At 50.3% G+C, this 26,238-nt stretch overlaps 1 protein-coding gene across 1 annotated transcript in view; it reads right to left on the bottom strand.

The window, feature by feature from the left end:
* Positions 1–24,759, bottom strand: part of CRY2 (cryptochrome circadian regulator 2) — a 31,807-nt gene extending 7,048 nt beyond the window's left edge. The window contains exons 1-11 of the mRNA XM_036859582.1: positions 24,542–24,759; positions 17,005–17,113; positions 14,481–14,623; positions 12,719–12,903; positions 11,869–11,957; positions 5,448–5,588; positions 3,992–4,303; positions 3,624–3,775; positions 3,299–3,501; positions 2,880–2,972; positions 1,594–1,735 (exon numbers count right to left, since the gene is read on the bottom strand). Coding sequence (XP_036715477.1) covers positions 1,596–1,735; positions 2,880–2,972; positions 3,299–3,501; positions 3,624–3,775; positions 3,992–4,303; positions 5,448–5,588; positions 11,869–11,957; positions 12,719–12,903; positions 14,481–14,623; positions 17,005–17,113; positions 24,542–24,756 — 1,782 coding nt within the window. The 5' untranslated portion in view covers positions 24,757–24,759 and the 3' untranslated portion in view covers positions 1,594–1,595. The remainder of the gene's footprint in view (positions 1–1,593; positions 1,736–2,879; positions 2,973–3,298; positions 3,502–3,623; positions 3,776–3,991; positions 4,304–5,447; positions 5,589–11,868; positions 11,958–12,718; positions 12,904–14,480; positions 14,624–17,004; positions 17,114–24,541) is intronic.
* Between the last annotated feature and the right edge of the window lie 1,479 nt (positions 24,760–26,238).

The following is a 26,238-nucleotide window of genomic DNA, read 5'->3' as shown; positions in this document are numbered from 1 at the left end:
AGAAAACCAAATCCCTCTTTGTTTTAGACACAGTAGTCAGGTTTTCTGCAACTAGCAGCCCCACACATCCCTGACACATATATTTCATCATTTAATCCTTGCAACAAGAACCTAATTTTCGGTGAGGAAACTGAGTCTCAGAGCGGTTAAGTAATTTGTACAAGATCACGTAATCATTAAGCTGTTTTTCTTGTCGGAAATGCTCTCCTTGCTGTCTAAATTCAGTTCATCTTTTGGGTCCCCTAGGGTAACCTTCTGTGTTGTACTCCCTGATCACTCTGGCCCACCGATAACTGTCTTGTGATAGGCTGGTAGAGTCTGTATCATTTGTCCAGGAATTACAGGTTATTTGTCTTGTTTTTCTAAGCAGACTATTAAACCCTTGTGGATGGGCATCGTATCGCATTTTCTATGTCTTATGCTCCCCTTCCTCACACACTTCCTGGCAACAGTTTCAAGATGAATTGGATGCCGTTACCTCTGAGGAACCATGACCCAGACATTTAACCTCTCTGTTCTTTAATCTTCTCACCTGAAAGTCAGAGTATCACCCTGGAAAGTTCCAGGTTTGTAAGACAGAATGAACTTTGCTTAGTACCACAGAGTTAAGAGGCAACTAAGAGAAGAGTACCTAAGGTTGCCGGTACTCCCAGAACAAGATAACAAATCTGTCCATCTGCAACGTCTGAGACAAAGAGCCTAGTAAAGAAAAGGGCACAAGCATCAAACACTCGCCGTATCACCGGCATTCAAGTCTAGACATGCAAACCAGATGGCCTCACCTAGCTTGAAGTAGAAGGGTTTAGAAAAAAGAATTGGCTCCGTGGAGAAAATCACCCTCCAACCTAATGATGCAGACATGGCACATAAGGAACAGCCCAAGATGATGACTGAAAAGGGACAGTAATTTATATCTCCCCCAGAAAGGCATAAAAGGCCCTCTTGCTCTGGGGAAGGAAGAGCCAGGTTTTTGTTTTTGTTTTTTGAGACATTCAGGGGGCTTTCAAGGAAGATGAGCGCTGCCAGGTAAGTGCAGAGCTGAAGCCACAAGAAAGGCACGAATGGAGGAGTGGCTGTAAGAGGCACAGGTGATAGGGAGCCTGGGTCTTCTGGTCCGCAGGTGGGGCTGGGCTAAGTGAGCCTCCAAACGTCCCTAAGCCTGAATTCTGAAGGTAAGTGCTGCCCTCTGCTGGCCAGCCTACAGGACACAGCCTGTCGGGGCGATGGCAGAGGGGCCTGGAGCACCCCCAGACCCTGCCCTGGGACTCTTTCTCCCACAGCTTCACATCGGGTCTCTGCTTTCTTTTTCTGGATTTGGCTCACTTTGATAGGTAGCAAGAGTCAAACTTTTTTTTCTCTTAGCTGGCAAAGAAAGAACAAGGCTTTATCTTTAAATTCTCTTTTTAGTATTAGAAGGTATAGAAGTCAGGATGGTAGAATTTGAGCTGAAACCCTAGAAAAGCACCCAGTCCCTAGCAGGTTTTAATCTAGTTTGTGGGTTTTAGCCTTCAGCTGGCAGGGCAGCTCTCCACACTCACCCCACCTCTCTCCCACGCCCGTCCCTGAGGCTGACTCTCAGCTGCTGTCACTCACTCTCAGACATCCTTGCTCGGCAGCTCCGAGGGGGGCAACCCTGCCACCCTGGCCCGTTTGCTGAGCTCTTCACCAGGTGGCTCCTCCGCTGCTCCCAGCTTGCGTTTGGGGGATGCTGGGCCACTGGGTAGTGGTCTTGGGCCTGTAGGGAGGAAGGTCAAAGTGTCACACAGACGCGTGTGGAGCCAAGAGGACGCTCAGCTGGGCAGCAGCAGCTCTCCGGGGGCAGGGGCCTGCCCATCAATGCAGCCAGCACGCTGCTTCTCAGACCTGCCCCGTGGCCGTCCTTTCAGCAGTGACTCTGCCTGGAAACATCCAGGGAGAGCATAAGCAGGCCTGCTGGCAGTACAGCCAGCTTTTGGGCCCCAAATCGCACGGGCTCCAGGCCAGAGACTGATCTGGCCTGTCTGCCATCCTTGCGCTGAAGGTGAGGCATTCCCTCTGTAACTGGCCTCCTGAAGCCGGAATGAGCAGTGCCCTCACCTGGGGAGCCAACCTGGCTGTGCAAACGAGAAACCAGAAAAAGCCCTGACGTTCTTGCCGGTCTGAGCTTGCTGATCTTCGTCCCGGGGCCGAAGGGCAGAGGTTAAGAACGCGGCAAGGCCATCTACTCCTCTCCCGCCACCTGCCTGGACAACTACAGTCGCCTCCTTTCCGGCCTCCCTATACTCGGAGGCGCTTGCCCACACTGTGCCCTCCACACGGCAGGCAGAGTGAGCTTTTTAAAACACAAACCAGGTCACGCCTCTGCCCTGCTGACCCCCGTCAGTGCCTCCTCCCTGCACTGACAACAAAACCCCGATCCTCCTCGTGGACGCTGAGTCTACACGCTGCTACTCCTGCTGCGTCCATCCTCCTCTCGTTCCAGCTCCTCACTCAGAACACACCAGCCCCACTGGCCGTCCTCCTCTCCTTCCTGGAATGGGTAAGCTTGTTTCCATCTCTGGGTCTTTTCTTGCTATTCCCTTTGCCTGGAATGCTCTTCCCCCTGTTCTTAGAAGGCTGGCTCTGCTCACTACGTGGGGCCCTGGTACTACATCTAAAGTAACCCCCTTCCCCAGCCCTCTTTTATCAGGTCACTCGACTTTATTTTCCCCCAAAGCACTTGCTATCTGACATGATCTTGCAACAGCTCCTTTACCATCTGTCTCCCCAGGTGGAATACAAGTTCTATCGGGGCATAACTTGGTTCTGGCCTCCATCCTCAGCCCTCAGTGACTGAAGTGGTAGTAGCTCTGCAGTGCCCTCGGGGTGGGCACAGGCCACGGGAGGCCAGCTGTACTTACCTGCACTGCTCATGCTCCCAGCCTGGCTCGAGCTGGGCTCTGCCACTGGATTGCTGAGGTCTTCCATACAGGAAGGGACAGACGCCAGCAGACCTGGGAAAGAGGTAAGGGAGTAATCAGAATGCAATCTCACAGGACCGTACAGGGCCCCAGGGCAGGTGGGTACAAGGCAGGGGGTGCTGGGCCATGACATCAAGGTTCCATCGCTTCCCACTGGCCGCAACTAATTCAGAGAGGCCTGATCCAGCCCAGCCTGTGTGGTCTGTGCCCGGGAAGTCAAGTCAACAGCCTGGAAGACAGCGCTCGGCAGCCTCCCTTTGCAAACATCTGGGAATCTCTGTCTACGCCCCCTGAGCCTGTAGGTGTTGTCCTTCCCTTCGGGGAACTAGGGGGTGGCAGTGGGAGTAGGGGCTCCTTACAGAGTCCCCGGTAGCGGGAGAGCTGCTGGTAAATCTGCTTCATCCGCTCAATGTTGAGCCGGCTGGTCTCGGCATGGTTGACGATGGGCCGTGGGTAGTCCACACCAATGATGCACTTGGCTGCCTTCTGAATTGACTCTGGGGCATTCCAGGGCTCATAGATGTATCGAGAGGGGAACCCTTTCAATTTGGGCAGGTATCGCCTGAAACATACACACCAGATGACCCATCAGCACGCTGGGAGGCTCCTTCAAAGGCCAAGCATATCTCACCCTAGGGGGAAGCCACGGTGGTCAGAAACCAGAGAGCTGGTCTGCATCCTCACCTGATGTAGTCTCCACTGGGGTCCGTGCGGCGGCCAAAGCCCACCGGGCAGTAGCAGTGGAAGAACTGTTGGAAGAAAGCACTGCAGGACAGCCACATCCAGCTGCCTGCGTTCACGCTGAAGTCTGCGTCCAGGAGCAGCTCGTCAAATACCTAGATGCAGGGAGGGTGGGACAATCAGCCTCCTTGGGGACCTACGGCCATGGTTCCCCCCAAGTCACCACACACCCTGTGGAGAAGGGAGCCAAAGCCTTCTGCTGAGGGCAAGCCAAGAAGGATCTGGAGGGAATCTCCTGGACCCAGGGCTCCCAGCCCATCCCCCAGCCCAAAAGGGGGCTGCCCTGGGCTGCCCGCTGAGAGACCACTCACCCGGACCCCGCTCTCCCAGCTGACCCAGAGGTCCCCGCGCGTGAGGAAGCAGGCCACAGCGTGCCGGGCCAGATGGTGGATCCAGCCCTCCTGCCTCAGTTGGGTCATGATGGCGTCAATCCAAGGGAAGCCCGTCTTGCCCTCGGCCCACTTGGCCAGGGCCTCAGGGTTGCGATCCCAGGGGATCTGGATGCAGATGGGGTTCCCCTCCATGCGGTCAAACCTGGGGTTGTTGGTGGCCGCCGTGTAAAAGAACTCTCGCCACAGGAGTTGCCCAAACAGGGAGAGCGGGGGGGTGCTGCTCCGCTTCACCTGGTGGGGTGGGATAGCACGTGGATGCAAACGCTTGCCCAGCTACCAGCGCCGTGCCCCTCAGGACTTCCCCACAAAGGAATCTGGAGCTGCCATGAACTTGGTGGCTCCAAAGCCCCTAGATGCGTGGAGGGACCCTGCCCCAGGAGAAGCGGCAGGGTGTGCTGCAGACTGAACCCTGGGCCCTGGCTGTGCCCACTACTGCTCTGAGCCTGAGGGTAGCTGCGGAGCAGCAGGCAGTGGAAAGGGATAGCGCTGCCGGACTCTGCACTGGGAACCAAACTCCCAAAGACTGGTCATGATCCTCGTCCTCGACGGTCCCTGTTGGGCTCCACTTTCTAAAACGTCAAAGTAACTTTTCTCATCAGCACACGTAAGAAATGCTCAGTCTAGATTTTGGTTAAATAAGTTATGCCCAACAGCCTGGATCTGGGGCCATGAAAGAATTAAGACATCAGACTGCCAAGCAAATAATAATCTTCCTAAAATCACAAGATTACCCACCAAGCTGGCAAAGTTACCCCATGCCACAAAATCCGGATATTGGCAAGAATGAGGAAACAACGTGAAACAATGCAGACGCAAGGATGAATCTGATGAATCTGAATAGCTGGATGTGTTGTCCTCTCTCCTCCTGGGGGTGGGTGCATTACTACAGGGCTATCCACCTATTGTCCGTATCCAGCCCTGCATTCAGCCCTCCGGGTCATTTCCTCATCACTGATGGGCAACTGCCGCTCCTAGGCTCCCCTTTAAATGCTCTGGACACAGCCCCATAGAGGGCCACTGTGCTCTTCACCTTAGAACTGGCACCAGCCTCAGCCTCCCTGCCTCCCACCCTGACTGCTCGGCCCCCAGCCACCTGCTACCAGCAGAACTGCCACCTCTGGGGTCACACCCTGAGGTCGGCTTTTCTGCCTGCTCTGCTCCACTTGAGAACCCGGATTTTGTTTAGATCAGCAGTTTGGGCTGTGCTTGGCTCTGCCGCCTCTTGGATGTGGCTTCTTCCTCACCTTCTCTGGACAGTACGCACACTTGAGCCAGAGGGAAGGCCTCTCTTCAGGGTAACTGACCGGCCCAGAAGGCCCTGGTGTCCTCTTGGCTGCAACCGGGGGCGGGCTCCGCCGCCCTCACTGCCCCTTACCTTTTTGTACAGGTCCCACAGGCGGTAGTAGAAGAGGCGGCAGGAGAGGCAGCCGAAGCGCAGGTAGGGGCTCAGGCCCGTGGGGCTGGCCAGCAGGGAGTTGGCATTCATGCGAGGTCTCTCATAGTTGGCAACCCAGGCCTGCAGCAGAAAGAGAAGGCAAAGAAAGGACAGACTTGGATGCTTCAGAGGAGAAAACCTGAGGCACCAGCTAGTTAAGGAATCTGCCTACGGTCGCAGACCAGAAAGCCAAAGAGCCAGGATGAGACCCTGTGCACGTCCTGCTAGTTCACGCTGGCAGAATTTTTGATGGAACCACCACCAGTCAAACAATGAGGCCCAAGTTCTTGTCCTGACTCTGTTTAATTTGTGCTATGAGCATAAGTTATTTAGTCCCTCAGCTACTTGTTTATTAAATGAGAACAAAATTTCCCACCTCCTGGGGATGAACTAAAATGATGGAAATGAAAGTTTCTGAAAGCACTGAAGGGTCTGTGATTCTACAGAAGAAAGGAAAAAGGGCGTCTACATTACAGAGGAAGATCTCCCTCCCTCAGTCCCTGCTCTGTCCCAGGGGCCCTGAGGCTGCTGCTACACGGTGGCTACCCAGGCACTTCTCCCCACTGTTCAACAGCGCCGAGAAACCCATTCCTGGAAACCCACAGAGTCATTCATTGCTGGGGCCACTTGTCATACAGTATCATTGGCCTTGTTTTTATCATCAGTTGCTGCCGGCAGAGTGCTTTATCTCCACAACTCACTGACACCTGTGTTCTCTCATTTGCTCTTAACAATCCTCTGAGGCAGCATTTGTCATTACATCCTTTTGCAAACTAGGAAAGGAAGCTCAAGGTGTTATGTGACTCTTCTGAGGTTACAGAGGTGGTAAGAGACAGAGCTGGAGGGACTGACTCCAGATTCCAGTCTTTTTCCACTACCTCTAATAACCATTTTCTCTTTCTCGGCTCCTAATGCCCTCTTTCTCTTCGTGATGACTATTTCACAAACTTCACGCCCTCTTTATTCTTTTTTTGGCCGCACTGCTTGGCATGCGGAACTTCCCCAACCAGGGATCGAACCCACAGCCCCTGCAGTGGGAGTGCGGAGTCTTAACCACTGGATCACCAGGGAAGTCCTTTACACCCTCTTTAGACCTCCTATTGCATACTTCCCCACCACCCTTCAGCAGATGGCCTTCCTTCCTTATGATAAGGAAATGGAAGCCATCAGGTAGGAAACACCTCAACTTTTAGCCGCCATATCTACAAACTCACCTGCATCCCCATCTACCCCCTACCCCTCCTGTGACCCTGCCCAAGGCTAAGGCCTCCACCTGGCTCTGGATCCCTCCCCTCTTCCTTCTCTTGCACATTCCATCTCTCCCTCTCTTCCATGTTCACTCCAAGAACATTGGGAAAATGATCTTGTTTCGTTGCAAACAAAACAAAACAAAAAGAACTTCTAGTCACCCTGCGGACTTCTCCCCTTGGGTCCTCTTTCCTCCCTTCACAGCCAGCCTCTCTCCATTTCCTCACGCCCACCTCCACTTCTGCCTTCACCACTCCCACCAGAGTCTCTGAGATGTCCATGCCACTGAATCCTGTAGGCGTTTTCTGTCCTTGTATTTTTGGACTTCCCAGCAGCACTTCACCCTGCTGACTGCTCCCTGTCTCCATACCCACCATTCTGTTGGCTCCTGGTTGCCATCAGCTGGTTGGCTGTTCTTGGTGTTTCACCAGCTCCACCACCCCTCCCAACTCCTTAAGTGTTGGCATCCCAGGGCTCTGTCCTAGGTCCCTTCTACTCAACTGTGTTCCTGCGTGAGTTCATCCAGTCCCGAGGCTCCCGAGACAATTCCTTTGCAGACGATCACCATGTCTGTAGCTCTGGCCCAGAATGCTCACCTAGACTCCCAAGTCACTCCATGCAACTCCCTGCCAGAGATCTCTACTTGATTGCCTTTCAGGCACCTCCAGGGTAGCAGGCTCTTTTCTTTAAACCACCCTTCCATTGGCATTCCCTATCTCAAAAACTGCACTGTCACTCACCTCGTTGCCCAAGCCAAAAGCCTGGCCGTCACCTTTGACTCCTTGCTCACCAGGTCCTGTCACTCCTACTGTCCAAGTGTTTCTCTAATCTGTCCTTTTCTTTCCATTCCCTATTGCCACCAACCTGGTTTAGGCTAAGATTGTATCTATACTGCACAACTGTGACAGCCTCCTAAGTGACCTCTCTGCATCAATTCTTGTCCACCCTCCACACTGGGAGCAGAGTGATTCTTTAAAATGCCTGTCCCTGAGGACAATACATGCGCTGGGCTTCCTGCTGTTCTTAGGCTAGAGTCCCAAATCCTAAACATGGCTTACAAGCACCCCACAGTGGCCCCATCTTTCTAGCTTCCTTCCTCACCACTCTTCTTTAAGCACCATGCTCTTGCTAGCCTTTACACATGCAGCTCCCTTGGCTGGAGTGCTGCCTTCCTTTCCACTCCCCTTTCCTTGGTTAATTTTGACTCTTCCTTCAAGTCTCAACCTAAAGGCCACCTCCTCGGCAGGTGATCCCTCAGGTGTTGGTTAAGTACCTCTAACAGACGCGAGGTATATTTACCTGCTCATATCCTTGGCCCACCTCTCTTGGAAAATCTTTTTATTTTAAGTGAAACACAGATACAGAAACCACACAGATGTGGGGCTTAACAAATTATTCTAAGGCAAACACCTGTGCAACCACCGCCAAAGTTCAAGAATCAGTACTTTGCCGGCCACCCCAGAAGCCCATCTATGTGCTCATCCCAGTCACGGCCCCTACCCTGCCCCGTAAGTGACCACTTGCCCAACTTTTATAATAATCACTTTCCTGGGACTTCCCTGGTGGCGCAGTGGTTAAGAATCCGTCTGCCAATGCAGGGGACATGGGTTCAAGCCCTGGTCCGGGAAGATCCCCCATGCCGTGGAGCAACTAAGCCCATGCATCACAACTACTGAGCCTGTGCTCTAGAGCTCACGAGCCACGACTACTGAGCCCATGTGCTGCAACTACTGAGGCCCGTGTGCCTAGAGCCCGTGCTCCGCAACAAGAGAAGCCACCGCAATAAGAAGCCCGCGCACCGCAACAAAGAGTAGCCCCCGCTCGCCGCAACTAGAGAAAGCCCGCGCGAGCAACAAAGACCCAACGCAGCCAAAAATACATAACTAAAATAAATAAATTAAAAAAAAAAATGTTTACATTTTCCTGTTTTTGCAAAGCACATTTGGAAGGGAGGGCTTTATCTTTTCAGTTATTCCTCGCATTTTTAAGTGTTTTTTTCTTTTTTTTCATCCAAATGTGCATCCCTAGGCACTATAGTTTAGTCTTGGCCATGTAAAAGACTTTGAAGTGTTTTTTTTTATTATTAATTTTTATTGGAGTATAGTTGCTTTACAATGTGTGTTAGTTTCTGCTGTACAGAAAAGTGAATCAGCTATATGTATACATATGTCCCCTCTTTTTTGGATTTCCTTCCCATTTAGGTCACCACAGAGCATTGAGTAGAGTTCCTTGTACTATACAGTAGGTTCTCATTATATTTTGATGTGTTAATTAAGTTTCTTTTACTCTATGCATTTCCTGCCATTTCCTTCTTTTCCTTTTATATTTTCTGTCAAAGAATCCAAGCCGTTTGACTTGTACTAATTCCCACAGTCCAGATTTCCCTGTGTACTTACGGTGCAGTTCAACACATCCCTTTGTCCTGTGTGCTGCCTGAAAATTGGTGGCTGGTACCAGAGACTGGCTTCGACTCAGCTTTGATCTCTTTGGCAAGACTACAGGGGGAACATGCCTGACTGTCACTCTCCTTGGTGTTAGCGGTCATTAATGCATTATGTGTCCTCACTAGGGGCTGCAAGATTCCATCATCTCTTTTTCATTTAATAATTGGGACACCTTTATGGAGAGATGCTTGTCCTCAGCTACTACTGGGTAACCCTGTGGTAAAGATCATATTGTTCGCCTCCCCCTTTTTGGTAGCAGCACCTAATTTTCTTGCAGTGACCCAACTCTTCCCTAATCTCAGTTCAAGGTGGTAAAGTAAAGCTAAGCCACCTCTGACTCTGGGAGTGGGCTCATTCCCAGATGCAAGTCTGGCCAGAGAAAGCGGCCCCTTCCCTGGCCATAGTGACAGAGTCAGGGACAGTCACATGGCCCAAGCCAGACCAATGAAAACACTCCTTGGGACTTTTTCTGAAGCTTTTGGAAAAGAGGCAGACAACTTCCTCTGGTGGTGCTAAGCAGATTGAAAATAAGCTGCTGGTGACCAGCCTTGCCACTGCTCAAGGAAAGCCTGCCCGAGAATGAAATAATACAGAGGAAAGCAGAGCTGAGATGGTGAATGCATTCCAAGTAGCACTAGTTGGACACCTAGATCCAGCTGTGCCTGAAGGCTACATCTTGGACTCTGGGTTATATGAGTTAAAAAAATCCCTTTTTCAAAGGCCAACTTGCAAACAAGAACTGATTAATATAATCTTCTTGCTCTTTCATTCCCATAACCCTCTGAACTACTCCTTTCCTAACCTTAAGCATACTGTAATTCCTTGTTTCGTGTCTATCATCTCCTATAGACTATGCTTCTGGAGACAGACACTATGCCTGTCTTTTTAGGCAGTCTTTCCAGCAGCTAGACCATTCTGACATAAGAAAATGCTCGCTTCAGATTTGGAGAATTGAAGAAGTTAAAATAAACCTCCTGAAATGGTTAAACTCCTGCCCATCAGGTACCTTTTGTTCTCCCTGATGTGTAAAATACAGTATTCCCTCGGGCTACCATTGAGTCTGAAGGGCCCTGACATAAGGCCCCACTACAAAAGAGGCCCTCCAGGGGTGTTTGGAAAAGAAGTCCCTGACTTGGTGATTTAAAAGGCATTCCTCTACGAAATGCTTTTAAGGGGATAATAATCCCCAGGCTATAGGTTAGCTCTTTACACTTTTAAGTCTCATCGTACTCCTGCCACCCCATTTCTGGGGTGGCCTTTGAAAAAGGGATTTTTTTAACTCATATAACCAAGAGTCCAAGATGTCCAGGATTTCAGAGGCAAGTTGGCCTTTGAAAAAGGGATTTTTTTAAACTCATATAACCAAGAGTCCAAGATGTAGCCTTCAGGCACAGCTGGATCTAGGTGTCCAACTAGTGCTACTTGGAATGCATTCACCATCTCAGCTCTGCTTTCCTCTGTATTATTTCATTCTCGGGCAGGCTTTCCTTGAGCAGTGGCAAGGCTGGTCACCAGCAGCTTATTTTCAATCTGCTTAGCACCACCAGAGGAAGCTGTCTGCCTCTTTTGCAAAATCATCTGCACCTTTCTGCCTCCTTGGCCCAGCCTTTGTCTCCAGACTGACTGTAAGAATCTCTGGGTAAAGCTGATGTGGACAAAGACAGCTGGTTCCCCCATGCCCTTGGACATCAGTTCTTATCCTTTTAAATTGCTGGGGCTTGCTTTCGGCCCTGTCTGATGGTAACACCCAAATAGGGACATCAAGGCTGCTGGGGCTTGAGGAGGTTAGGCCCATGGTGTGCCTTCACTGCTGGCGAGGTACCTCCAGGGCTGGGAAGCATTCTTCCCAAGTCCGCTATCTTAGCCTCCTTCTTGCATTGTTATCACCTGGCTGCTGGGCCAAATGCCCAGCCATCTGAGCAGGAATAGAACAAGTTGTGATTTTAGGGACCCAGTCTATAAACCATTTGCAGGGGGGCAGGAAATAGGAGCTGACTGTTCATGAGAACCCCCTCTGCTTCTCTAGTCCCAGGGAGGTGGGGGCATGTGACATTGTGAGGGGTGCCTCTGGGGCCTTGGCCTCTTTCCTTCCTCTTACCAATTCCCACTTCACTGGGAGGTGGATCATTTGTTCTCTGTGACAAGCAAATGGAAATCAAACCCTTGGAGGAGACCCAGCAAAAGGTGGGGGACACATAAACACAAAATAATTAATCTTATGGACTTTACTGACCAGATACCCTCTTAGTAAGGGGACACACAGATGAAAGAAAAGCAATCTAGCCTAAGTTTTAGAATCACATAGAACAAGATCTCACTCTACTACTTACTGTGTGACCTCAGGCAAGTTACTTAACCACTCTAAGCCTTAATTTCCTAATCTGTAAAATGGAGAGCTGAATACTGTCCTTGTAGGGCTGTTGGAAACATGAAAGGATATAGTGCAAGCAGGTGCTAAACCCAGAAATGCTCAGCCCAGTGACCAGCCCATGGTAAGCACTCACTAAATGGTAGCTGCTATTATTATTGTTGTTATTGCCATAAGGAAGACTTTTCATTTTTCAACCAGCTTGAGCTAAGAGGCACTAAGGGACATGAACCTCGCTCCATCTTCCCTGTGGCATGGGTGTCAGCATCTGAAGTTCTGTGTCTCAGAAACGGGGCCATACCTTCCGTTCCAGGTGCTTATCCAGGCGGGCCAGGGCTTCCGTCTCTCCTCCTTGCCAAACAGCTGGGCCGAGTCCTTCAGTGGGGAATCCTACACGGGGAGGAGCAGGTCACAGGACTGGAGGTCAGGCCATTTCAGTGACGGTTCAGCAAGTCCTCCCAGGCTGGTCTGCTCTTTGAGTTCTGTGGGAACTGAACCACTGTGTTTTTGGTGCTAGTGGGGCTGAGATAATCCTTAATGGGTCCACGTTTTCTAAGTCACGTTGGTTCTCTTTCCAGTGTGACCTTTCCTCTCCTTTCTCTTGCCTCCCCCAAGCCTCACTCTGGACAGGTGAGAACAATCCTGTAGAGCTGGCGCTGTCAGGTTAGCTGACTACAGCTTTGGTTTATAGGTGAGAAAGGCTAACTTTGTTCAGATCAAAAAAATGGATGGTGGGGAGGAAGGGGAACGGGAAGGGGAGAGAGGGTGTAGTCAATAACCTGAGAGGCCGACATACCCCCTTTCATCAGAAACAACACTAGTTATGTTGGTATTGAGAAGCCCACTGATGCCGGCACCAGGCTGTGCCTATATCTGAGAGGGAAAAGTACAAAAATAGAGGCATGAACTAGAAACAGAAGATTACGTATATAAATATGAACAGAAAAAAGACTGCAGAAGGACTACTGCAAAATTAATGCTGGTTTTCTCTGGGTGGTGGGTAATAGTGATAGTTATTTCCATTTTCATTTCTCCGTATTTTCTAAAGTGTCTACAATAACTGCATTACTTTGACAAAAAAGAAAAAACGGTAAATTCTTTTACAAAAAAGGAGGTGCTGGCATGAGAGGCTCGGGGCAGGAAGTACGCACCCAGCTCCTCCAGGGAGGGCACGCCATAGGTCTCATCGTGGTTCTCCTGGATCTCGGCCCTGCAGCCCTCCATCTGCTGGCTGGTCACAGAGCCCACAGGCTTCTTGGGCAGCTCCATGCGGCTGATGATGGCCTGAAAGCGCTTGTAGGTAAGGGGCGGCTTCTGCCCGTTCAGCTCAATAATCCTGGGAATCCCAAAGCACACGAGACGTCACTCACAAGACCCTTCATCTCAGGTCTCTGCCCGCCCAGAAAAGAGCCCAGACTTCGAAGGCTTGGAGGGTGGCTTTCCTCATCCGCTCATGGGTCCCACTCCTAAGTGGAAAGGAGGGGACAAGGGGGGCTACATCTCCGTTTTACCGAGAGGGTAAATGAAGCCTAGATTGCTGGAGCAAGTGCCTGGAGCAAGTCAGGGCCAAAGCTGGGGCTCAGTTCCAGGTTCCCTGGTGCCGATGTGGAGCCGCCTAAAGACAGAGATTGACCGTATCTCTCTAATCACAGAAAAGTCCCCACTGGCCTTCTTGGTCCTTGGTTTGCCTGTCCAAGCCACAGGGAGTCCCGTGGACCTCCCTCTCTATCCCAGCGTAAGCCTCGAGGAAGTTCTTCGATAAGAGCTGCAAACATGTTCCTTGGTTGGAAAATCATTCCCTTGTTGGGCCCCAATTACTAGAACAGAGAGGTGGAGAACAGCCTGTCCTCCCTAAATCGGAGGCTGGGGCTGGGGTCAATAGTAACAACTAATACTTCAAGGGTTTTCTTTTTCTTCTTTTGCAATTTACAAAAGTATTTTTTCATGAGCAAGGGAAACACAGCTGCACTGAGATAAGAAGAAAAGATATAGGAGAGTTTAGAGGAGAACTGAGGCTGTTTATATAAGGATGAACTGGGATGGGCTGCAGCTAGACTCCCGGGGCTCTTTTTGGCCAAGAAGCAGCTTACACAAGGCGGGGCTTGCTGGGAGAGTTTCTCAATTCCTCTCTCCTCCCCTCCGTTAGTGGAGATATAAGGTTAGCTGCTGCCCCTGCAGTACCTCCCCCCTCCTCCGGCACGTGGCAGGAGGAGGAGCTCCACACCCAGCGCTTCCCTGGGCTGAGCCCAGCTCACATGCAGAGCTGTGTGACCCCTGCCTCCCGGCAGCCACCACTGGTTGTGGGGAGAGGGACAGGGAGCAGGGCTTGGCAGCAGTGGCAGCAGCAGCAGGAGGGTGACAGCTCTCGCAGGGAGGGGGAGGAGAGGGTTTCCTCCTAGCCCCTCTGAAAGCACAGAGGCCCTGCAGGGATCTCTAGAGCCTCCGGAGCAACATCTATATGTATGGCCGGGAAACCCAGAGAGCCAGGGGAGCCCAGGGAACGCATCTCAGGAACAGAAGCTGTGTCTATGAGGACAGAGATCTGCTGGGAGGGGCGACAGACAGGGCCCACTGAGGTCAGAGGGCAGTTTCTGAGCAGCAGGACAGAAGCGGGAGTGTGCGGGGTGGATGGGACTGGAGCGTGTTAGGAGCAGATCTATGAAGATCCTGAGTGGGGAGCCTCGCTGCTTCTGTCCCTTGGGCCTAATAAGCCTCTTTGCACCCAAATCGGGTAGGCTCTTTGAGCTGTTCTACAGGGCCCAACTCTGACCTATTCTCTTCCAGCTTCTAGAAAATGCCATACCTCATGTGCCAGGGGGCCCTATTGCTGAACCTCCCTGAGTTCCACTCAGCAGGGGCCCAAATCACCAACTCCCGCAATTGGCCACCCGGCCCCTGGGACCCATCTCTTACTTGTCCAGGTCATAGAGAGTATGCGAGTTCTCAGTCACCACCTCCACACCAGCCTCCTTGGCCATCTTCATGATGGCTGCGTCCCGTTCTTTCCCAAAGGGTTCAGAGTCATATTCAAAGGTCAAGCGGGTCACCCCCCATTCCTGTGGGGAGAGAATCTGTAATGCTCAACACTGTTTGGGGAGAAAGAAGCTGGGCACTCAGCTCTCTCCTGGGAGGGTACAGAGCAACTCTAGAGACCTGACAGAATGGGCTGCAGAACAAACTAGGGACAATGATTTGAACTGGAAAACCAGCAATCTGAGATCCACAAGGTCTGAGGAGGGCAGGCCTTTGAGGTGAGGCCAACAGCCTACAACAGTGGAGCCCGAGGCTAGTGGTCTCTGTGGAATCAGGAGAGAGGTGGGCAGCTCTGTGCACTTGCTGTGTCCTTGTGGTAGGAGAATGCAGCAGGAGGATATAAATACATGCTCCCAGGGGAGCCTCCAATCCCAGAAAGGCACTGACTCACTCGTAGAGATGGCGGGGGACAGGATCGCCATATTCCGCCTGCTTGGCAAGCCTTTCCCAGAGCTCCTCAGGGCCCTGAAAACTTCTGGCCTAGTTTTCTTGGCAGATTTGTGCTGTGTGAAGTGTGTTGATGGTTTCCACAGCAACACTCCTGAGGCCAGTAGCAAACACAGCTAATAGGTTCCAGCTCTCAGAGAGTTGGGAAAGGAGGAGCAGCCCTTAGCCCAGAGGTCAGAGAAATCAGACGAGAGGGGCCATATAATTAAAAAGAAGGGAATTCTTTTCCAAGTCTTTAGTCATGTCTGGTAGAAATTTCTAGATTTCCTAGCAAAGCTGGGAGAAAGTGGCCCAGTGAAAAGTTGTACAGATAACCCACAGAAAGCCCTAGAGCATGTAACTAGCAAGAAGGAAACCACATTCCAACCAAAGTCTCTGGTCATGGTCCCTTAAAACTCTGAATCCCCGGGGCAAATGTCCTGGCCGTGCACAGGCCAGCCTGGTCCTAACTCAGCCCTGCTGCATGTGAGTCCTGAGCAGGGTTGCTTATCCCTTGTTCAAGGATAGCACCACTAAACATTTATTGAGCACTTACTATGAGCCAAGTACCATGCTTAGCAGTTCATACAGATTACATTGTTAAAGACTCGTAACCCTGTGAATAATAATAAAAATATTATTAGATGACACCTTCTCCAAGAAGCCTCCTAGGCCTTCTCCCTCAGTATGATTCTCCTGAACCTTGCCCGTTTTCCATCACAGCAGTTACCATACGGCAATGAAGCTTCCCATTACTTGCCTGCTTCCTCCATTACAGTGTGAATGCTCACAGCAGAAATCATGCTTATTCTTCATTACCCTAGGACCTAGTATGGGGCCTAGTACACAGTAGAAGCTTAATAACATACAGTGAATGAATGATCTATCTGTATCTCTGGGCTATTAGCGGGTTGGCCTCTGAGGTGCTGGGAGATGGGGGACAATGCAGAGGGAGAAGAGAGGCAAATGTGTTTAATGGTGCGGTGGTTAAGAACAGAGCCCTGGAGTTGGAGCCTGGGCGCAAATCCTAGACCACCACCCTTAGCTTCCCCCTTAGCTACTGTTTCCACATCTGCAGAATAGGGACAGCAGTGCCCACCTCTGAGGGCTGCTGTGAGGACTGCGTGAATTAACGTACATGAAGCACTTACCTAGAACAGTGTTTGACTCACAGTCAGCCCTCAATGAATGCTGGCTATTATCAGCACCGTGGCATTTGTGCGGGGACGTAAAGTGAATGATGAAGTGTTTACTAAGCTACTGGACTTGACATTAAGTCTTTGCTCTTGCCTTTTCCCCCAGGAAGAGTAGGGAAGGAAGTTGGGGTGGAGAGAGGCAGAAAAACAACTGTGCGCCGCTGAGGATGAGGGGAGAACGTCCTAGAGCCCTCTGTCCATGAGCACTTTCGTCTCTGTTTGGGCCTTAAAAACTGTGTTTTATAAAGGGGTTGGGGGGAAAAGTGGGCTGGCTACCTGATATAGCAAACAGAGGCCTATATGGTACCTAAATGAAGATTTTATCAATCATTCACAGAGGAAGTAGGGATGTTTCCTCAGAGAGGCTGACTTTTTTTCCAATAAGCAAAGCAAAGCAAGATGGGAAACGCCCATTGCTCAACAGGAAACCTCACCCTCAAACTCCTGGCATAGGAAGAGCCCTAATAAATCTTGCTGGCTTGAGCCAAGAAAACATCTAAGGAAGCCAGTGGCATCCGGGGTGGAATAACTTGCCACATCCCATGTCTGGACTGAGATGGGAACTTTCCAACAAGACACTGGATTCACAGAGTTTTTCCTTAATGCAGTTTCCATTCTGTTGGCAGCTGACTGGCTGCATTTGCTCCCAACTTCCCTGGCAGCAGTGGTCAGACCGTCCCCGACCATTTCCATTTCCTCAGTCAGAATATTGTCTCGTTCAGTCTGCGGGGAAACCCTAGGAGCAGACTCTCACTGTCTTCTCTTGGACTTTGCACACTTACCTTGAACAGCCTTGGGAACACGTCAGCTGGCTGTCCCCGGACTACAAACAGGCGGGAGTTCAGTTTCCTTAAACTTGTGTCCAAATCTTCCAGAGACTGAAGTAGGAACCTGCAGAACCCACACAGCCCTTGTTGGTGGTAACATAACAAAGAGTTACTCTTTCCTAACAAAGCAGGGAGAAGCTGGTACATTGTTTATGCCAAACAACTAGCATGGTTCTACTGGGTTCTGGCTGAGGTGAGATACGGCAGAGGATCAGTGCCACCTCCATTGAAATCCTGCCCTTGTCATTACTAGCTGTGTGACTTTAGGCAGCTACTTAACCTCTTTAGCTTTTTCCCCCCCTAATCTGTGATATGGAGTTGATGTTAGTACCTATCTCACAGAATTGTTAAGAAAGCCAAATAATGCACGAAGAACAGTTAGTACAGAGCCTGGCATATAGGAAATCTGCGATAAGTGTGAACTGCCCCTACTCTTGTTGTTCCTCTGTGATTACAGGCAAGTCACTTATGCCCTCCCGGCCTCAGGCCCTGGGTGTAAATATCTTCCCACCACTAGGTGGTTGTGAGAATCAAAAGGGAGGACAGATGGGAAAGCCATCTGAAAAACAAGTACAGTACTGTAGTATGGAGGCCTGAGGTCCTATTAGCAGCGGAACAAGACTGCAAGAGCCCTGGAAAGTCTCACCTACCCTGATCCAACAGACTCCCTTGTCTTTCCGCACTCATGCTTTGGGCTGCACGGATGTCTACCGCCACGGTCCCATGGTCCCACAGCCTGGGCTGAGTCCCCACTTGCCAGGGTTTCATTTGACAGGTAGCTCATTCTCCAGGCCTCTCCAGGGCTCTGGCCACAAGGTTTTTGTCCCAAGAGGGAGGAGGCACTTCTCTGTAAGATATCCTCCCATGCTTTCGGGGGTGGGAGTTGAGGTGTGGGAGACTCCAGAAACGCAAGAGACCTAGCCTGCGAGCTGGATCACCATGGGAAAGGGAAAGGAAATTAACACTGCCTGAGAGCCTTCAGTGTTTTATTTATTTACTTCATAGGACCACAGAAATTTATTACCTGTTCAGTTAGGCATAATCACCTTTCTGAGAAATTTCACCAATACATTTTATGATATGTGTTTTATCTTTAAAGTAACATTTTAAACAGATTAACTCTTCATGTGGTTCAAAATTCAAGTTACAAAAGGGTACACAGTAAAAAGTCTCCTCTTCCTGCTTCCCCAAGGAATTTAATCCATCCCCCTCTCCAGAGACAACTAACGTTATCAATGTTATTATATGCCTGTTATGCTTTTTAAGTGCGTTTTCTTTTGAATTCTCTCAAAACATTTTGAAGGAAAATACTATCCTCGTTTTATAGATGAGGAAAATGAGATACAGAGAGGAGAATTAATTTGCCAAAGATTACAGTTATTGAGTGACAAAGCTGGGATAGCAAACTATCCCAGACTCTGGGTCAGACTCAAACCATGTTTTCTTCTCTGTGCCGCATTTCTTAAGCCTTTTAGTGGCACATCAAACACTGCTCCAGGGGCTGAGATTCCTGCAGGATCTCATGTGTTTGTGGCAAACACAAACCTGACTCCAGGTAATCCACTGACATTCTGTTCTTCTCAGGAACGAAACCCTGGCAGGTGAGCCTCGTTCATGGACACCTCCTGCTATCTATGCTGGGGCCTCCCACCCAGGCCTGTCAACGATGGGAGTCACCGGATTTTATTTTGAGCACAACGAAACCCGGTGGCTCCTCTGTAGCACATCCTGTTCCCTTGACTATGGGAGGCTTACAGAAGCAGCGACTGTTCCCAGGCTGCCAACTGGAACCAGTCCCTGCTGCCACCTCTGACGTCAACAACATGACACTGCCAGGCGGAGAATGCCACAGACCCACATTCCAGCACGAGCTGAGTCCTGGGCTCAGCCCGAAGCATCAGGCTAGCTCACGAGCAGGCAGAGACTCTCCAAGGGGTTGCGATGGGAGACTGACAGGCTGAATGCTGCTTTATGCAAAGCCAAAGCTCCACCTCTGCGAATTCCTATTTTTGAAACACTGTCACCCTCAGAAAAGGAAAGCTGAGACAGAGTGACGCACTTGCACTTGCTTTGGCCTCCTCCCAGGCCTCACCCTCTTCTTAGGAGGAATAGACAAGAGACCAGTGTAAATTGCCTCTGTGCCACTTGAAACCTGGGCCCTGCCAGGCAGAATGCCTAGGGATCACTGGTGACTTAGATTCTGCAACCCCAGGACAGAGGGTCCTGCGGCTCCCGCGAATGTCCCTGCCATGCACTTTGGGGGCCTCAGCCTTCATAGTCCACCAGGCTGCCCAGGACTTTGATTTGAAGCTACAAATAGGACTGGCATGCACATGAAAGCTAGGTTCCAGCTGCCTTCTGCAGACTTTATTTCTAGACCTCATTTATTAAAAGGAGAGATTCCTTGCAGCATCTCTGTAGTACAGGTAACCTCGTGAGAACCCTTTTCTTCTTTGACAAGAGAAGTCTATAGCCGAGGCAGTGAGCGGAAGGCACGACTCTGAACTCAGCAACCATAGGATAATAATAGTAACAGCAACAACTAACATTTAATGAGCATTTACAATGAACCTTGGTACTATTCTACTTGTTTTACATACATCACCTCATTTAATTCTCGTTTTACAGATGAGGAAAACTGAGGTACAGAGAGATTAAGTAATTTGCGTAACATCATACACTTAACAGGCGGCCAGAATTCAAACCTGGACAGTGTGGCTTGGCGTCTTTATTCTTAACCACCAGGCTCCACTGCCTCTCAACCAGGACTTACCCCCTGAGCACTGAGGCTGTGCTGCAGGGACTCAGCCAACAGACAGCACCACAGCTCTACTCGTAGGCCAACACCTTTGCTACCAAATCCTTGCTCCTCCGGGGATCGACAGCTGTGAATCACCCAGAAGCTTGTTGAAATGCAGGATCTCAGGCTCCATCCCAGACCTCCAGAAACAGAATCTGCATTTTAGCAAGATCCCCTGGTGACTCCTCTGCACATCAAAGGTTCAGAAGCACTGTCCCAGAAAACTGAACTTTACTTCTAGCTTCTATTTACAAGTTGCCTTTCTTTGCTTCTAGTTTGTTTTCACTGAACTTCCTCTCTTTGAGAGCCTGGTTTCTGCCTCCCCTTTGGCCCTCTAGAAATGCTGTCACTTCCAACTGCCCCCGTCCCCAGTCAAGCCCTGCAGGGCTCCTCCAGGAAGGGAGGCCTCACGATGGCCCCCAGGAACCCCAGCCTCCAGGCAGACAGAGAAAGAGTAGCCACTGCTAGGGCACCACCTGTGAGGACGGCCAAGAAGGGGCAGGGAGCAGCGGAGCAGTGCTACTCCTGGGCAAAAGCTCACTGGGGCCGGCGGGCGCATTCTTTCACCAGAGAGAACCCTGGGCCTTTGTGCTCCCCTAGAGCCCTCCTCTCCACATGGCCAGTTTCTCTTTACTCCAGTGAGGGGGGACTCTAAAGAAAACTGGCCTGGGCATTGGAGGTGGCAGTGTTTGGGCAGGCAGCTCACCCTTGGCAGCTCCAAGCTGAGCTCACATGGCTGAAATTCAGAGCACACCGTCCTGAGAGTTCAAGCTCACCCTTTGGATTAGACAACATGTGCAGCTTAGTTGCATTATGTAAGTGCTCTGGAGCCAGAAGCAGACAGAACTGGAAGAAATCAAATTGGGATTTCAAAAAATACTAAAAGGACTCAGTAATTCAGGGACTCCATGGAACTAGCCCTTTAAAATAAAAGACACGCAGATCTTTTAGGGAAGGACTTCTCTAGAGAAGAAAGATTCTGTGTTGAGAAATATTTTGTTTGTTATTAATAGGAAGAGGGAAAATGATAGTGAACTCTCTTTTTGGGTCTAGATCGCCCTTGACCAAGTTTCTCTGCTTCAAGCCAAGGTTAACTGTAATGATGATATCATTGGCCAGCCCAGACTGGCTACATAGGCTATTAATATAAATTAATTTCTCCTAAGTAATTAAGAGCGCTTTAAGCCCCATGGAAAAGGATAACCCAAACCCACAACCCGTAGCAGGGATTGATCTCTAAGTATCACTTGGCTAAAAATATGTTTATTCTTTCCTAATTTCAAAGAGAAAGATGAATGTGAAAGTTTTCATCCCTTTTAGGCAAACGGAAACATTTCCTCAGCAGCAGAACAATAAAGTGACTCTTGCGTACCAGTGTGAACAACTCAGAGAAACTCAAATTTCCCTGCCAGTAGACCATAGTTCTCAATCCCCTTCTTGCTGACCAAATTCCAGGGAAGAACCACCCAACTTGGGCAGTCCACCAGTGTTTAGCTCCCGACACTGGGAAGAGAGACACACTTGTTCTCACCAGGCATCCGGGGAGTTCCCAGGTCACCTCATTCACTAATTCTGAGTGATTTTGGCTGATATTTTATTTCTACCAACTCCTTCTGTCCCCAAGTTCCTGAATACAGGTGTAGCACAGAGCCAAGGAGAAAATGACATAAATAAAGGGTAAGGTGAATTGTTGCCAACACTCATCTGGGTTGCACTAGGGAGAGAAAGGTAATGAAAAACTGCAAGGGCCATTTTTAAATCTAGAAGTGGCTCACATCCCCTCTTTTCTTTTTTGGTTCTCACTGCAGTACTTCCTTCTAGACGCAGTAAATTTGGGGAAGGTGGGGCTGGGGAAAACGGCAAAGGGTTTAGCTAACTAGTGCTTGGCAAAAAAAAGTCCTGAGGCTCAAATGCTACAATTAGCCTATAAACTTCCCACTACCACCAAGGCAAGAAGTATGCTAGCCCGTCTCCTATGCTAATAAATGTACATGTTCTTGGTTGCCTTTCTCTGTCCACTTTTACTCTTAGGAAGGGCCATTCATGGTTATTTTAATCTGATTTATCTGCTGAAAAACGCTGTGTGGGAGTCAGTGTAGGAAGTGCAGGAGGATAACAGAGATACAGATTTTGGTTCCCCCCACCTCTTGCAGGTGGCCCAGGGCCCACTCTTCTGAGGGAGGCTTCTCAGAGGCAGCAACTGAAATATTTACAGAGCTAGGATGTTACGCTGCAGCACAATTCTCCCAGGTCACTTCCAGGTCCAGAAACAGCCACTGGAAGATTACACATATTGTAGTTACACAGAGGTACAGCTGGCTCCATCACTCCCCCTAACACCCAGCCGAGTGCATAAAACAGTCTGCAGTTCTGCCCTCGCTCTGAACCTCGGAGCAAAGAATATGGTGGGGGTGGTACGAATGTGTCTGTGCCCAGACCCAGGAGCAGTTATCGTATTTGATCTGTTTTGTGAGATTTCACTTCTTTCTTCTGATGCCAAAACAAATCAGACGTCTTGCCAATGCACTGCAATACATATCCCAAGTTGTCGGGCTCAGGTCTGGGGTTCTCTAGTCCAGTGCTTCTCTGGCTTTGCTGCACATCACACCTTTAAAGACACTAATGCCCAGACCATAATCCAGAACAATGAAATCAGAATTGGGAGAGAAGGGGGCCCAGACATCTTTTAAAGATCCTTAAATGATTCCCATGTGCAGTAAGGTTAAGAACCACTGCTCTAGGCTGTCCCCCTATTTTATTTACTTCATGGCATTAGTTCTACTAAATTAAGGTTGTTTACTTGTCTTGCGCCATGCAAATGTAGGCTCCAGGAGCTCTGGACACCACATCTGCTTGTTCACTGCTATTTCCCTAGCAGCACCTAGAGCAGTGTGCCTGGCAGATATTAGGCACTCATTAAATAATTGCTCAATTAACATCTGCATTCCTACACGGCCTCTGACTTCAGGATTTGACACAGGCATCTGAACTGCCACATTCCTTTTTTCTCTCACTCACTCAAAAGCACAATCACAAAAGGATGACCCACAAAACACCTAGTTTCTAGCGAATCTGAGTTTAATCAGCAACAGAGTTTTTGTTGTTGATCTGTAATTTCCACTACCACAAAGGAGTAGGCAGTCCTATGCAGTGTCCTCCAAAACCCCAAAAAAGGAGAAACTCCGTGACAACGCAGCAAGCAAGCAGTCTGGACTCTATTTACTCTGCTCTGACTGGCACACTGCCACTGGGAGAGGGGCAAAGTCTCAGGCTTAGTCCATGCTAGGGATGGCCGCTCATTTAAGGATGTTTGTCAAACCCAACCTCCTATCTATAGAAACTGAAGCAGAGGCAGAGCAATAGAGCAGCTGAAAATTGTGTGGGCAGGCTCTCCACAGGACTATCTTTAGTTGTTCCCTCAATATAAATGGGTCAGGAGGAGGGCATTTAATAGATCCACTGCTAGGGGCATTCACTCTCCTAGCAGGGCACACACCTTGGTGAGGAAAGAATGGTGGAGAGCCAGCATATCCTGGGAATAACCCTGCCTCTGGAGCAACAAGGTCACAAGCAAACATTCTCCAGAACAATGCAAACAAACCAAAGGACTACTGAGGGGCATGTTAAAGAGAGATGGGAACACAATGTCTCAGAACTCCTTGGTTTTAAACACTCGTTAAAGAGAAAACCCATCAACTACCTGTTAATCTTCTCCCATGATCCTGTCCATTCCATCTCCTGGGAATCATCAAAGAGGGACCCTTGATATCACAGCTTTCCTGGTCCCTAATCTTAGTACATCAGTTGATAAAAGTTTAATCTATAATTTTAAAAACAATCTCACGAGGAGGAAGGAAGGGACACTTTGGTTCCTTTTTTTTTTTTTTTTTTCCTCTAGCAAGCCTATAACTGCTGAGGGAATTCTCCAAAATGGATTAAGTACTGCTCTCTGCTCTCCAGCTCCGGACACAAAGTGCCTCTAACTGAACGTGCCCTTGAAGTCTTTATCTATAATGAAGGGGAGACGGCACTTGCCCTATCTAATGCTAAGCCAGAGTCTCTGGACGCCTCCAGAAACAGAATGATCTTGGTGGAGGGAAGGCAGGATGGTTGAAAAAATGGATTCAAACAAACCGGAGGCTTACAGATGACCTTCAGGAGCACAGCAATGCGCTCTTTACTTGAAGAATGCAGGCATCTGCTGTGCTATCAATTCAGAAACCCATCCCTGCCCTCACACCACAGTAGCTCCTGTCCTCCCCCTCCCCCCCGCCCCCAGTACACCCCTAAGAGCCCTAGACAAGGAGTCCCTGTTCTGCCACTCACTGGCTGCAACTCCTTGAGCAGGTCAACTTTGTGTCTCTAGGGCTCAAGAGTCTCATCTGTACAATGGGGATCATGATCTGTCCCACAGGAATGTCGTGAGGACCAAAGAGGATAACACACAGTGCGAGCGCGCGGTGTCAGAAGCTGAGCCCTGGTCCACCCAGGCTATTACTACGGGGACTAATTGCTTTCCTCTTCCCGGCTTCTCCCCTCTGGAGACTCGGCTCCGTCCCCCTGCCCCACCTCCTTCAGGCCGGGGTCTTTCGGCAGAGGGGACTGGGGCCAGAGCCTCCCCTTCCGAGGATGGGTGCCCCAGAGGCCAGGCTGCGTCCCCCGGGCCCGCGAACCCACCCCGGGCCCCCTCACCTCCATCGGTTGATCCCGACTGAGGAGGAGGCCGCGAACCAAGGGTCGAGGATGTAAACGCAGCGCATACAGTGCGCCCCGCGCACGGCCGCCTGCAGCGCCGGGTTATCATGGAGCCGCAGCCCCTTGCGGAACCAGTGCACTGAGGAGGCGCCTTCCGCGCGGGCCGCCGGCGCCGGGGCCGCCGCTGCCGCACCAGCCACCGCCGCCGCCATCACCGCCCTGACTGCTCTGGCCACCGCTGCTCCGCCCCCATAGACACCGCGGGCCACGCCCCCAGCCCGCCCAGTGACCTATGATGCTTCCGCTCCTCTCTGGGTCCCCGCCCCCGGGACCTGGAGCCCATCTGCTATTGGCTGGGCGCCTCCCGCCCGGCGATTGGCTCTGAGGCGCCCAGTCTGGCCCCGCCCCCTCACGTTCCCACCATGTGTGGGCTCGCTGGGGAGGAGCCGGAGGGCTGGGCGGGTGACGCAGGCTGGCGATCCCCAGGGAGGTCTGGGCTTGGACCGAGTCCGGAGGGACTGTGGATCTCAGGCTTGCCGCTGGAAGCTGTGTGGGCTGGCGGGGTTGCTGTGACTCCAGAAAGTGAATTACACGACGAACAACCGGCCGTCCTACATCATCATCGTCATCAATATCATCATCATCTACCTCTATACATCATCACAACATTCTACTACAGCCGCCATTTATTGAGTGCATTATATATGCCAAGCAACATAATACCCTTACATTGACTGTGCCATTTACTACTCAGTTCAGCCCAGTTGCATTCATTCAACGAACCCTAGTGAAAGAGCTGTTATTATTCTCATTTTACGGACAAAGAAAACTGAGGCTGCCGCAGAGTGAGTGACTTGCTCAGTATCATAACGCTAATAAAAGGATTCTACCCCAATTATTGTGAATCCGAAGCTTCTACTTTTACCCACAAAGCTATACTTGCGTCTGCGCTGAGCAACGTGGCATTTACAAGCGGTAGAGTTCAAAGAGTGGGGAGAAGTGCCCTGATGTGCAGCAGTAGAAGGTTTGGGAGTAGGGGCTGGAAATGTAGAGGACGTGGGTTGAGATAGTAATTACGCCATCAGATGAGTTTTGCTTTTACTTCTATGTTGAGTAGACTCAGTGGTACCTCTGTATGCAAAGCACTGAACTGGAGTCTGTGTGGGATTCAGCGATGTGGAGGACACTCCCCATTCCTCCCAGGGGAGCCAGGTGGAGCCCTCTTCTCCTTCTGGAGTCTGGCACAGGGCTTGCTGATTGACAGAATGAGTGAATGACAGGAGAAGCATATAAATACCCACAGTGAAGTGTTGATGGTGGACTAAGCTAGCCTAGTCAGATTGGAGCTCTGGGGGTTATCAGATGAAGAGTCTGTCTCAGTTTGTCCCTAGGTTGTGCCCATGCTCAGAACCCTTCCTGAACTTGGGAATGAGCAGTGAGGAATTTAGCAACATAGCCAGCAATTTAGTGGTATTGATTGGCACAACTCTTAAACCACAGTGTTGTTGCAATCCTAGGGTCTCTCATTGCCAGGGCTTTGTACAAACTGTTTCCTCAACCCTGGCTCTCATGCCACACCCCACCCCCTTTCTGACTCCACTTTGTCCTGTGTCACTGCTCAGTGTAGATGTCACTTGCCACCTGGTCCCAGCCTACATAGTGGCCCATCTCGTTCTGTGCTTCTTCTTATCACT

The sequence above is a fragment of the Balaenoptera musculus genome, chromosome 8 (genome assembly GCF_009873245.2).
Source record: "Balaenoptera musculus isolate JJ_BM4_2016_0621 chromosome 8, mBalMus1.pri.v3, whole genome shotgun sequence".
Classification (NCBI taxonomy): domain Eukaryota; kingdom Metazoa; phylum Chordata; class Mammalia; order Artiodactyla; family Balaenopteridae; genus Balaenoptera; species Balaenoptera musculus.
Note: the sequence above shows the minus strand (reverse complement) of the source record. Positions and strands in the feature narration are given on the sequence as shown.